At 42.0% G+C, this 13,272-nt stretch overlaps 1 protein-coding gene across 1 annotated transcript; it reads left to right on the top strand.

Moving 5' to 3' along the window:
* Positions 1-9,181: 9,181 nt before the first annotated feature.
* LOC132855425 (tripartite motif-containing protein 16-like) lies at positions 9,182-11,945 on the top strand. Its single transcript, XM_060884357.1, has 6 exons — positions 9,182-9,848; positions 10,260-10,355; positions 10,495-10,728; positions 10,833-10,977; positions 11,122-11,181; positions 11,295-11,945. The coding sequence occupies exons 1-6, from the start codon at positions 9,246-9,248 to the stop codon at positions 11,825-11,827; spliced, it is 1,671 nt and encodes a 556-aa protein (XP_060740340.1). The 5' UTR covers positions 9,182-9,245; the 3' UTR covers positions 11,828-11,945.
* Positions 11,946-13,272: the final 1,327 nt, after the last annotated feature.

Genomic DNA, 13,272 nt, shown 5'->3' with positions numbered 1-13,272 from the left:
CTGCCCCTGATTGGGTAATACTCGTTGCCATCGTTGGTTTGATTGGTTTGTTTTAGGGTTACGGGCCGTGAATCACGGCCAATCAGAGTCAGAGGAGGGCGGGACGCCGCCTCGCCAGTTCTTTTGACAGAGTCAGATGCCCCTTTTCCACCAAAAAGAACCGGGTGCTGGTTCAGAGCTAGCACTGCTGCTGGTTCAAAGTTGGTTCCACTGGTGAGCCTTCTAAGAACCGGTTTGCCTTTCCACCGGCTAGAGAGCCGTCACAGAGCCGAGTCTGACGTCACTGTATAGGTGTCACGTGTCCCAGCAACTTTAGCGCAGCAGCAGCGGCAAACATAAACACATCAACAATGGCGGATGTTACTTTACTGTTAATGCTCATGGCTTTGTGAACCTACATTAACACCAAACGCGGCGAATCCAACGTGTACGTGCAGCTCCATGTAATCTGTATAAATGGAGGTTGTTATCGAGAAAGTACATAACGTTATTTTATCATTAACACAGAAAAAAGTTAGCCTTAGCATGTAGCTACCTACTATCATGTGTGCTGATAATGTATCATATTGCGGTAAAGTAAAAGTGTATTAAACATTAGTATACTTAAGGTACATTATCAAATGTGCTAACAGTAGCCCCGCCCACAGCTCCTAACGCAAGCGGTTCTTTAGTCTAGACCAGCAACGTTTTGGTGCTACTTAAGAACCACTTTTCCTGGTTCAGAGCCGGTGCTTTGGCTGTCGAAAAAGAAAGAACTGGTTCTAAATTAGGCTCTGGCTCCGAACCAGCACTCAAACTGCCTCGGGGGAAAAGGGGCAAGAGTGACAGAAAATCCATATGAAACGGAGTGACAAGAAGTACACTTATAAAAGAAAGTAGGCCTGACATGCTCCAATACTGCACACTACTACTTCTGGTCCGCTGATATTCACTGATACACTGATATACATCCACTGATGTTATTATGTTCATGATGTTCATGGAAGATCTTTTGCAAGTTTGCAAGTTATAATTACTAAGTTATGAATCTGTTAATTTAATAATAAGTTAATAAAATATGGTTCACATCTCACAGGTTCCTCCAAAAGCTTATTTTTTGTGTTCTCAGTCACACTTTGTTGGCGTATATTTATTATTGTCATAGCTGTGTATTCAATATGACTACTTAAGTTGTGATAGTGAGAGACTGAGTGCATCTGTTCACACTGATTTCAATAGCAGATATCTATTTATAATGTCCATTGGTATCAATCTTAATATTTTTATGAATACATGTTTTAAGTTATGATATACCACCACTGGCACGCCATCGGGACTGTGGTCATCGTGGCCTCGAGGGGTGTGGCCCCCGCTGCGGCAGGCGTCATCATATAAGGACTTGAACAAATGACATGTAATCTGCTATATTGCTAATTATTATTAGAAGAAAAAGGTGCTCGTGTGCAGAAAACAGGGTATTCCACATCTGGTATTCCAGGGAATGCAATAACCTCTTACTTCTTATAGTCCGTTCAGAATCTTTCTGAAGCAGGAGTACTACTTTGTTAATAGGTCTCAGAAACGGTTTTGGTCCATCCATTTGGATTTAGGGTCCCTGAGCTGAACTATACATCCTTTGGAAATATCGGGTTGTCAAAAGGTCTGTTTGCGCCTTAGATCCCGGAAAATGTCTGCGAGGTTTTTCACTGTAAGCCTTTGTTGCTTGTACAGGTCAGGCTTCTCCTGAAGGTGAAGCTAAACTAGTACTAGACTTTTGGGTCAGTAATGTAGCAGGTGAATGTCTCTGTTGGATTGGTTGATACAGGTATCCATGATCTGTTGTTGATGATGGCTGTAACTTCCACCATGAAGGTGGAGAGTACCTTGTGTGTGAGTTTTGAAGATGTACCCTGAAAATGCACAGAATCTTGCGAGCAGTGCCAATCATCCTCTCCCACGCACCACCCATGTGTGATGGGGAGGGTTTAATGACCATATGCATCCGTTATCAGACAGAAATTGTTTCACTGCCTTTTAATCAGCATTAGAAGGAATCTGCAAACTTTTACCAATGAAATTGGTCCCTGTATCGGAGAAGATCTGTTTCACCGAACCTCGGATCGCTAGAAACCTCCTTAGAATGAAGCTGGGGGTTTTGAGGAACCCAATTAGTTCTATATATTTTGCTTCCTATTATCCAATAGCCAGCAGATCTTATAGTTCAATCTGTAAAGAGGCGACCCTGATGATGTGTTTGTGATGATGTGTTTGAAAGTTCCGGGTTAGAAGTACTGCCACATGGTTTCTACCGGGCTTCTTTTCTTCAGAACCTAAATCTGCATTGACCAGACGACCTCCAGCCCTCACCAACCCACTTTAATCTATGAAGGTATCTAGTTTTTGAAGTGTACTAGTTTTAGGAAGTGGTTTGTTCTGTTGGAGGCACTGCACCACCTCGGCATAACTCTCCTGTTATAATTGCTTGTGAGAATAATTGTATAAAACAATCTTTTCTGATAATGTTGCAGACTTTCTGTACAGAGCACATTGTTCTTTCTCTCTCACACACACACACTCCCCCACACCCACACATACACATTCCTTCTCTATCTTACACATACACACAGATGCCTTGACCTTAGTTTAACCCCCTCCCCACCATAGCGGGACCCCCTGCTTTGCATGTATCACACTTGCAACACAGAAAGCAGTTGTAAGAAACATGATACTTTGGCTGGGGGGTTCCTATTTTGTGATAACGGCGAAGGCTGCTTTTGTGGACACTAGCATTAAGCTCTGCACACACATACTGTATTACGCCATCCTTCTTCTTGTACGACTATATATTTCTGTTTTACTTAATAAACTTCGGAACTTCTCTTTGAAAGACTTTGACTCATGTGTTTCATTGAGACTTCCCCGGATACTCGACAGGGGAACATAAATCGAGCAGAGGTCGAGAGGCTGAATTTAGTTATCCTGCCCAAGCGGCAGATGAGAATTCCTTACACTGCTCCTATGACAACTTCTTTGCTCTGAAGTATTGTGACAGAACCTAGAGTTTCCAACAGTGCCATCCTTTGCATGCCTGAGAAGTATTGTTTTGGCTCTGTTTATAAGGTTATAAGATTACATTGTGCAACATATATCAGCCTTACGACAGCTCTGATCAGGCATTCAAAGCATTTTGAGACTGTTGTGTGCAGCAGCATTACCTGAACCTCTGGATATCGATCATGATCAAGGAGTGCAAATGGTTCTCTAGGGAGTGTCTCTAGCTTCGGCTGACACAAGAATGGCGGTCCACTGAACCAGATACTGTCCGAAATTCAAATTCAATTGATTTGTATAGCGCTATTATCAATTGCCATTGTCTCAAAGCAGCTTTGTCTCCTGCGGTTTGGTGGGAGTCATTCGTGTGGCCATATCTGCTGGATTGTACTCCGAGTGTACAGTACGTAATGCCATTGTCCTATACTAGTGCTTTCCGGATTCTCTGTGCACGATTGCTCACATAGACATGGAAAGTATGTTTCTCCTTATGGACATAGCCAAGAACCACTTGACTATCTATGTATAAACTAATCTCATCGATATCAATAGCAACCATTGCAGTGATGGTTTCCGTCATGTTCACAGCCAAGACAGTGTGCCCTGGTTGTGGTACTAGACATGCTTTGCCTGCGATGAACCCTATGTGACAGTTACCATCTGATTCAATCATTTTGAGATAAGCAACTGTTGCAATTACTCTCTCTGAAGCATCAGAGAAAACACAGAGCCATTTGAACTTGGCACCTGACAATGAAGTGGGCCCATAGATTCTTGGAATTGTACGTGTTGTACTTCTTGCAAGGAATCATTCCATTCCTCCCACACCTTTTGTCTGCCCACTGGTAAGGGTGCATCCCAGTCAGTAGCCTTAATTGTCAGTTAATAATACTTTGTCTTGAACCTTGATAGGAGCCACAAACCCTAGAGGGTTACACAAATTTTTTATTACCGCCAGCAGGCCATGTCTAGTGTAGGGCCTTTAGTCCTTCTAGATGTGGAAGTTAAAGCAATCTGTGTCTAGATTCCAAAGCAAGACAAGGCTGCATTGCATAGGAAGCGAGCTGACACCTAAGTCCTGTTCTTTCAGTGAGTTGGTATAAGGCTCAGGTGGGAAAGCTCCCATAACTTCTTTGCTGTTTGAGAACAATTTATGTAACTTCAGATCAGACCCAGCCAGCATGTCCTGTGTCCTTTTCAGCAGGTTGATTGCCATCTCTGGAGAGGGTAAAGACCTCAGTCCATCATCCATATAAAAGTCTTGCTCCACAAACTGTCTGACATCTTTACTGAATTCCGCTTCTCCTTCACAAGCCGCCCGAAAAAGACAGTAAATTTCCACTGCCGGAGAGGGACTGTTCCCAAATATGTGCACTGCAAATATTCATGCAGTATACTTTGACATTGTTACCTGAAGAAATGAAGGTGGTTCCTGTCTGCAGGTCAAACTTTAAAGCAGTGTAACATTTGTTCTATGTCCACCGTGAAGGCGACAGGTTCCTTGCGGAAATGCATTAGGTCTCCGAGGAGGCTGTTATTGAGGTTAGGACCTGTCAAAAGAACTTTGTTTAGTGACACCCCTTTTGTATTGAGTGCTGGAGTCAAAGACCACTCAGGGAGCATATGCCTAGTTGTTTGAGCAATGATTTTCTTTCTTCCATAGGTTTCATCCTAAGTCCTCTACATCTAGAGAGGGTCTGGCTTGTTGTGTAGAAAGCACTGCTTGGTTGGATTTACCTTGTTTTTAGGTTTGCTGGCATCTGGCGGATTTTCTGAGGAGTATTTATCGGATTTTTGTGAGTAGCACCAGCTCTGGAAAAGGCAGGTCTATTTGACTGTCTGTTTGGTTTGTAGGACTCGTCCTGGTGAGTAATAAGAAAGAAGCTTGACTTCACTTCTGAACCATTTGTTCATTTTGTTATCATGAAACGACTTATCCAGAACTGGCAATTGTGAATTCTCAACATTATCGGCCTGTCCTCATAAGTAAGCCTATGTGTGTTCTGCTGGGTTCCCTATAGGTAGCTCTGTTAGGATTGAGTTCCCTCCACTTTCTAGCTCTGCAGGTGTTATTAAGGTCTTTGCCTTCATTTGTATGGCTGCAGCTCTTTTTTCCAGTCTTAAAGTCTCTAGTGATGCTTCAAGCTGAGCTTGTTGCATTTTCAGTTCACTTTCTTCACTATCTTTGGTTTAGGCACTTCAGCCTTTGCTGTGATCATGGTTGATGAACATCATGAATGCCGTAATGAACATGATGCATTCGAACCTTGCCTTCATGATCCTGAGTTTGAGCTGGATTCAGACATTGCAAGGAATGCAAGATACTCCAGTACTTATTTTTTGTTTGTTTACTTTCTGTGTGTTTGGTCACCCTACCGTGATAACTTACAAAGGCGGCGGAATCTGCTTCTACTTTAACGAACGTTGGTGCACAGATGTCACAGTGCTGAATAAATACTGCAGCCCAAACCTGGAATCACTGTTCATAAACTGTAAAACTCATTAAAAACTCATCTCTTTAGTCAGGTGTACACATAATAAATCCCATAATACTGTGCACTATTATATCAGACTTGCACATTTTATGAACAGCAAATATGTTAATCCCTCTCCACTGCTTCTCTCTTTCTACCCATCTCGAGGCATCCAGAAATTGTACCAGCTCCGATCGTCTTCCGTGCAATGAAGATTTTGGACCTCCACTGAGATGAGGCCAACTCTGAGGACTCTGATAATCCTGAGGCATCTAGAGATTTACCAGCTCCAGACAGACTCTGCGATACTAAAAAGGAGATGTGAACTCCATGTGGTCCTTTGCATCTATATAACATCTGTTTGACTGTATATTTATAATCACACCCTCCAGTGTCACCCATATGAGGATGGGTTCCCCTTGAGTCTGGTTCCTCTAAAGGTTTCTTCCTTTACCATCTAACGGAGTTTTTCCTTGCCACTGCTGCCTGAGTCACCTCAGACTTGCTCATCAGGGATAAATACATACACATTGTGAACTAAATCTATTTAATATTAATCTTGAATTTTGCATTCTATTAATCTTTATATTATTCTTTATATTAACCTTATTTGTCCCACAAGGGAGAAAAATACACTAGATCATTGCTACTCAATTCTTGAGACGCATATTGCTCTGTACCCGGGGCAGCCTTGGGGAACTCCGATCACTGCTTGGTCCATCTTATTCCAACATACAGGCAGAAACTAAAATCTAATAAGCCTGTAGTCAAAACACTGAAGAGATGGACCAGTGAGGCAAAGCAGGAATTACAAGACTGTTTTGACTGCACTGAAAAAACTTTGACATGCCAAGATAGATGCCACAAAGCTCTGTATAAGCAGGCCAGGAACCTGCTGACAAAAGAGATCAGAATAGCCAAAAGAAGCTACTCTGAAAAGCTTGTAACACTGTCCCTCTTAAAGGTATGCTGGGGTGCCAGACAGATATAAACACTCTGTCAAATTACAGTATATTAAGGATTGTCAGTCCAGTCAGAAGGAGAGTGAACAAAGGACACATGTATCTTACTTTCTAATTATCACATATATCCCAAATCTTGTAAGAGTAACCCGAAATATGAAGAAACACAAACTTTTCACAATAATGCAAATTTTCAGCGTATTCACAATAACAGTGCACCAATTTCATCACACCACATAACACAATTCATTTAGCAATAAACACCGGCATAAACAACATCATCATCAACAGCAAAAAGTATTCATCTCACAGCCCTTCTGCACAGTTTAAATAGTCTGGCATACAAATGATTGTTCCAATAAGAATAGGGGAAAGTTGAAGTCACCAGTTCATCAATAACGTCACTCAATCCATTGCTTCCAGGGTGAAGCATTACTATGAAGGAGTAACTTTCAAGCAAATTCAAAGCCAGTTTAATGGCAATTGTTAAGGATTACTAGTACTCACAACTCCACCAGCTTGCAAGAGTCATTGATTTAAATCATTCCCGATGCAAACACTCCGTGGTATACAGCAACAGTGGCATACTCCATACACCAGTGAATTCGTTAAATAGAATTAATATCCGTTCGCTGACGTAACAGACTATCCGTCGCAACACACAATAACACGGCTTTTGTCGAGGTGAGACTTCCGGTGAACGTTATCACCAGAACCACGTTATCTCCGCCATGGGTCTTTTCAGCGTCTCTAGCACCTACGTCATCGTGCATCTGGGATTGCCCGTGCGGACCAACATACAGTAGGCACCATCTTTGTTGTGGCCGATTTTCCACTACTTTGCATCCTTATATTAATGAACTGCGCCATATATTAGATCAAAAATTGTAAAAATACAAATTTAATTTGTGCTTATGAAAGTGCACTGTCACAAGCTGAAAAGTAGGTTTTCAGCTAACATCCCTGCATCAGTGTGGAAAGGCCTGCAAGACATCACAAACTACAAGAGACACCCCCACCCCTACCCCTCTCTCCCCTGTGAGAGACCTCCCCTGTGGCTGACGACCACAACACCTTCTACTGCAGGTTTGAGAACAATATCTTTACACCTCCCATTCAACCCAGCCTAACTAACTGCCCCATCACACCTGGGAACCCCTTTAAAACTCCTCCCAGCACTCAAGTTGCACTCACGATTTGTGAAAGGGATGTGAATCGGCTCTCTCAGAGACAGAATACAAGGAAAGCTCCCTGCCCAGACTGGTTCTCCCTCTCCTGTCTCAAAGCATGTGCTGACCAATTGGCTCCCATCTTCGCCCATATCTTCAACAGATCACTGGAGCTGTGTGAAGTCCCCTCCTGCATTAAACTCTCCACAATCATCCCGGTCCTCAAGAAACCCTCCATCACTGGACTGAATGACTACAGGCCTTTCGCTCTGACATCTGTTGTCATGAAGACCTTTGAACAGCTGGTTTTGGCCCACCTAAAGACTGTAACAGAACGGATGCTGGACCCCCTACAGTTTGCTTACCGAGCAAACAGATCAGTGGACATCAGCATTGGACTACACTACATTCCAGCAGTGGACAGTCAACATTGGACTACACTACATTCTGCAACACCTGGACATATGCCCAGATTCTCTTTTTCTGACAAGCAGGAAACAACATGTGAGATTGGGAGGTGTTACCTCCAGCATTTGGACAATCAGCACTGGCGCTCCTCAGGGATGTGTCCTCTCCCCACCTCTATTCTCCCTCTACACTATTGACTGCACTTCAAGTGACCCAACTGTTACACTCCTGAAATTTGCAGATGATACTACGCTCATCGCTCTCATCCAAGATGGCAACGAGTCTGGATACCAGCAAGAGGTGAAGTGGCTGGTGTCATGGTGCAGTCAGAACAGCTTAGAGCTAAACACCCTCAAAACTGTGGAGATGAAAGTGGACTTTAGGATGGACCCCTCAACACTACTCCCCCTCACAATATCCAACAGCCCTGTGTCATCTGTGGAGACCTTCAAGTTTCTGGGCACTACCATTTCCTAAGACCTGAAATGGGAGTGCAACATAAACTCTATTATCAAAAAGGCCCAGCAGAGGAAGTATTTTCTACGTCAATTAAGGAAGTACGGTCTGCCACAGGAGCTGTTGATGCTGTTCTACACTGCAGTCATTGAATCTGTCCTGTGCACATCCATCACCATCTGGTTTGGAGCAGGACAGGAACACACTGCAACACAGTAAAAACAGCAGAAAAAATAAAGTGACGTGACATACAGCTAAGTACGGTGACCCATTCTCAGAATTCGTTCTCTGCATTTAACCCATCCAAAGTGCACACACACGGCAGTCAATACACACAGTGAACATACAACTGGAGCAGTGGTCAGCCAGTTATGCTGCAGCACCCGGGGAGCAGTTGGGAGTTCAGGGCCTTGCTCAAGGGCACCTCAGTTGTGGTATTGCCGGCCCGAGACTCGAACCCACAAACTTAGGCTTAAGAGTCAAACTCTTAAACCATTAGGCCACGACTTCCCCACTGGTGCCCCCTTCTTGTATAGTCTGTATTGTCTTGTCTTGTATAGTATAATATTATTTATGTCTGTACTTTTGAGAGTCACAAACAGCTGGAATCAAATTCCTTGTGTGTGTCAAAACACTTGGCCAATAAACCTGATTCTGATTCTGATTCTGATTCTCATACACACACAGAACCAGGAAGTTAATTTCAACAAAAACGGAACTCAGAGTGCTGCTCTGAGTTCAGAAAAATGGCTGAGGCGAGTATTTCAGTAGATCAGTTTTCAGTGGATCAGTTCACCTGTTCAATGTGTTTGGATCTCCTGAAGGATCCGGTGACTCTCTCCTGTGGTCACAGTTTCTGTAAGGTGTGTATTAATAGCTGCTGGGATCAGGAGGATCAGAAGGACGTCTACAGCTGTCCTCAGTGCAGAGACACTTTCACACCAAGGCCTGTTCTACGCAGAAACAATATTCTGGCTGAAGTGGTGGAGAAACTGAAGAAGAAGACTGAAGTTCAAGCTGCTTCTCCTGATCACTGTTACACTGGACCTGGAGATGTGGAGTGTGATTTCTGCACCGGGAGAAAACACAAAGCCGTCAAGTCCTGTCTGGTGTGTGTGGCTTCATTTTGTGAAACTCATCTCAAACCTCACTATCAAGTTCCTTCATGGAAAAAGCACAAGTTAGTCAAAGCTTCTGGAAATCTACAAGAGAAGATCTGCTCTGAACATGATGAAGTGTTGAAGATCTTCTGTCGTTCTGACCAAAGCTTCATCTGTTCTCTGTGTATGACGGATGAACATAAAAGCCACGACACCGTCTCAGTTAAAGCTTACAGAACTGAGAAAGAGGTGAGAAATACAAGTCTCATCTATTCAGTCAGTTCATACAATTTATATTTCTAATGTAAAGTGGCTGAAGGTTTCCAAGCAGAAGCTACAACTTAGGGTTCATATTAAACTTTTAAGCTTTGGATATATTATTATTAAAAAAGAAAAAAATCGATACATCTTTTGTTGTTAATTGTGATGTAACCCAAAGGAACCCAAGTATATTCATTAAAGACTAAAATATATTTCCGTGTTAACCTATGAACTTTGTAACAGCCAACATCCAGTGTTATATTTAATAAGGTGCTCCGTAGAACCCGAGTGAACTTTAACCCTTTCTGTGCAGTTAGTGTTCAAACACTGAGCTCATACACTCTGTATAAACTGCTCGTAAAGTTTATAAACAGTGAAATGTCTTTTATTTTTCCTCAGAATGAGCTACAGGAGGAGCAGCTGAAATTCCAGCAGAGACTCCAGGAGAAGCAGAAGAAGGTGCAGGAGCTGAAACCGGCTGTGAACACTATAAAGGTGAGCAGTGAGCAGAGACAGAGCTGCTCCTAGAAACACACACAACATGGACAACATGGAGTCATTTAGAGTCCCAGTAAGAGAGAGAACGAGAGATGAGCTTTAAATGGACCTTCATGTGTTGTGTGTCTCCTAACAGCTCAGTACACAGACAGCAGTGGAGGACAATGAGAGGATCTTTACTGAGCTGATCAGCTTCATGGAGAAAAAGCGCTCGGAGGTGACGGAGATGATCAGAGCTCAGGAGAAGGCTGAACTGAGTCGAGCTGAACGACTCCTGGAGCAACTGGAGCAAGAGATTAATGATCGTCAGAGGAGAATCACTGAGATGGAGAAGCTTTCACACACACACGATCACATCCATTTCCTGCAGGTAACACACACTGTCTGAAACACACACACACACACACACACACACACACACACACACACACACCTGTACGTATATTTCTCAACCGTTTTTCTTTCTCTCTGTAGAGTTTCCAGTCTCTTCGTGTGTCTTCTGGACGTGACGACACATCCAGCATCACTGTCAGTCAACATCTCTCATTTGATGGAGTGAAGAAATCTCTCTCTGACCTGAAAAAGAGACTCGTGGAATTCATCAACATCCCTGGACGTGGTGAGAGAAATGGTCCTGATAATGTGTTGTCTAAAATAAAACACTGATTAAATATCAGACAGAAATTCTGTCACTTTAATTTGTTTCAGTCTTTTTTACGGCACCTGATTTTTCCATCTCCATTTTGTTTCTGTGTCTCCACAGCTGCAGAACTTCAGATAATTTTACCCTCAGAACCAAAGAGTAGAGATGATTTTCTGCACTGTATGTGTAACACACACACACACACACACACACACACACACACACACACACCTTTAAATTAATTAAACCCAACATATTCACATTGTTCAGTTTGTTTTTCTCCTTTATTTTAGATTTCTGTTCTCGGACTCTGGATCCCAACACGACACATCGTAAACTCATTCTGTCTAAGAAGAACAGAGCAGTGACAGTCAGTAAGAGAGAGCAGCAGTACTCTGATCATCCAGAGAGATTTGACTCCTACAGTCAGGTGTTGTGTAAGGAGAGTGTGTGTGGACGCTGTTACTGGGAGGTGGAGTGGAGCGGTGATGGTGTGTCCATATCAGTCTCATATAAAGACATCAGGAGGAAAGGATGGGATAATGAGTGTGTGTTTGGACGCAACAAACAGTCCTGGAGTCTGTATTGTTGTTCTTCTTCTTCTCTCTCTTTCTATCACAACAACATTATGACTAATCTCAGAGTTCCATCATCCTCCAGAATAGGAGTGTATGTGGATCACAGTGCAGGAACTCTGTCCTTCTACAGCGTCTCTGACACCATGAAGCTCCTCCACAGAGTCTACACCACATTCACTCAGCCTCTATACGCTGGGTTCAAGCTCTACTCTTATGGAACATCTGTAAAATTATGTGATCCAAAATAAAATATTAGCAATATGACTTTTTATTTATTTCTAAAACGACCAGTTATTTTTTTTTTTTTAGGTTAAGCTTGATTGAAATAAACATCTGATATGAGTGAGTGTCTAAATATGTAAAATACAACAGAATGAACAGAATATTGTTTTTAAATCTATGAATTATAGTCACTAGTTGCTATAAGTGCTTGCATGTAATTTTTTATTTTATTTTTACATTTCCAACTTTTTTTTTACACTAAAAAAGTGTAATATCAGAGTTTGAAAATATTAAAATAAACAGAAGTAACGTGTCTTATTTTGTCTTTTTATTACAGTAAGTCACCGGGTTTGCTAATGTTGCTAATAACCGTTGAGGTAAAATTAGCCGTTAGCCTCCGCACATGCGCAGTCTGTTCTGAATTTGAACCAGAATGGCGGTGTTGCTAGAAACAACGTTAGGCGACATTATAGTGGATCTATACACAGAGGAAAGACCTAAAGGTACGAAATTAACCGAAAATATCAGGTTTCAAGTTGGATTTGGCTGAAGATTAAAATGACATAAATGCAATATGCATTCACAACAATATACACTGAAAACAAAAAGTTGAAGTTTCTTCAGCAAGATGGCTGCTGCAGTGTTTTTCTGAACTGTGCAAGGTTTTCAATCAAACAATAATCCAAAGAATCCTGTCCAAAATGACATATTTTGTTTTAAAAGCGTGTTAAGAGGAGATAAATCAACTTTAAATAACAAAATTCTGGACTTTAATCGTCTTTTGTGGAAGATTTTTGGCTGTAGGTGAGTTTTGGGCCTAACAGGCCTTGATGACCAAACCATGCCACCTAAAGCAACAAACAACAATACCGAGGAATATGTTACCATGGCCCAAGTACGAGAATTATTGGAACAGCAAAAAGACTTCTACAGAACCTTGCTTGAACAACAAGAAAAAAGCTTCAAAACCTGTGTACAAATCATAGTTGATTCTTCAAACAGGAGAATTGATGACCTGTCAAAGCAGGTTTTTGATTTTAAGGTGAGCCTAGAAATGACTCAAAAAGAACTTGATGATCTTAAAATCAATTGTAAAACTTGGTCTACAAATTGAAAGGAAACCAGGAAGGATCTGGATACAATTGGTAAAAGTTTGATCACAGACAAGATCTTCAGACAAGACAGAACAATATTGTTGTGGATGGCTTGAAAGAATCTGCAGGAGAAAAGGTGTGTGAATCTGAAGAAAAAGTGAGAAAACTTTTTAGTGAAAATCTACAGTAGAAATAGAGCTGGAATGGGCTCATAGAGTTGGGAATCAAAGGGCATTGTCAGAGAAACCCCGACCCATTGTTGTTAGATTCTTGTGGCTGAAGAATAAACTTGCATTTTTGGATAAAGCTAAGATCTTAACCCTTATATTTTCCTCCTATGCAAATTAGGAGCACCGAGCTACTTGACCTTGTCTGTT

The sequence above is a fragment of the Tachysurus vachellii genome, chromosome 12 (assembly GCF_030014155.1).
Source record: "Tachysurus vachellii isolate PV-2020 chromosome 12, HZAU_Pvac_v1, whole genome shotgun sequence".
NCBI classification, from domain to species: domain Eukaryota; kingdom Metazoa; phylum Chordata; class Actinopteri; order Siluriformes; family Bagridae; genus Tachysurus; species Tachysurus vachellii.
Note: the sequence above shows the minus strand (reverse complement) of the source record. Positions and strands in the feature narration are given on the sequence as shown.

Coding starts and splice junctions, on each gene's coding strand:
- LOC132855425 (XM_060884357.1), top strand. CDS start 9,246: ATGGCTGAGGCGAGTATTTCAGTAGATCAGTTTTCAGTGGATCAGTTC. Junction 10,978..11,121: donor CATCAACATCCCTGGACGTG/GTGAGAGAAATG, acceptor GTGTCTCCACAG/CTGCAGAACTTCAGATAATT. Junction 11,182..11,294: donor TAGAGATGATTTTCTGCACT/GTATGTGTAACA, acceptor CCTTTATTTTAG/ATTTCTGTTCTCGGACTCTG.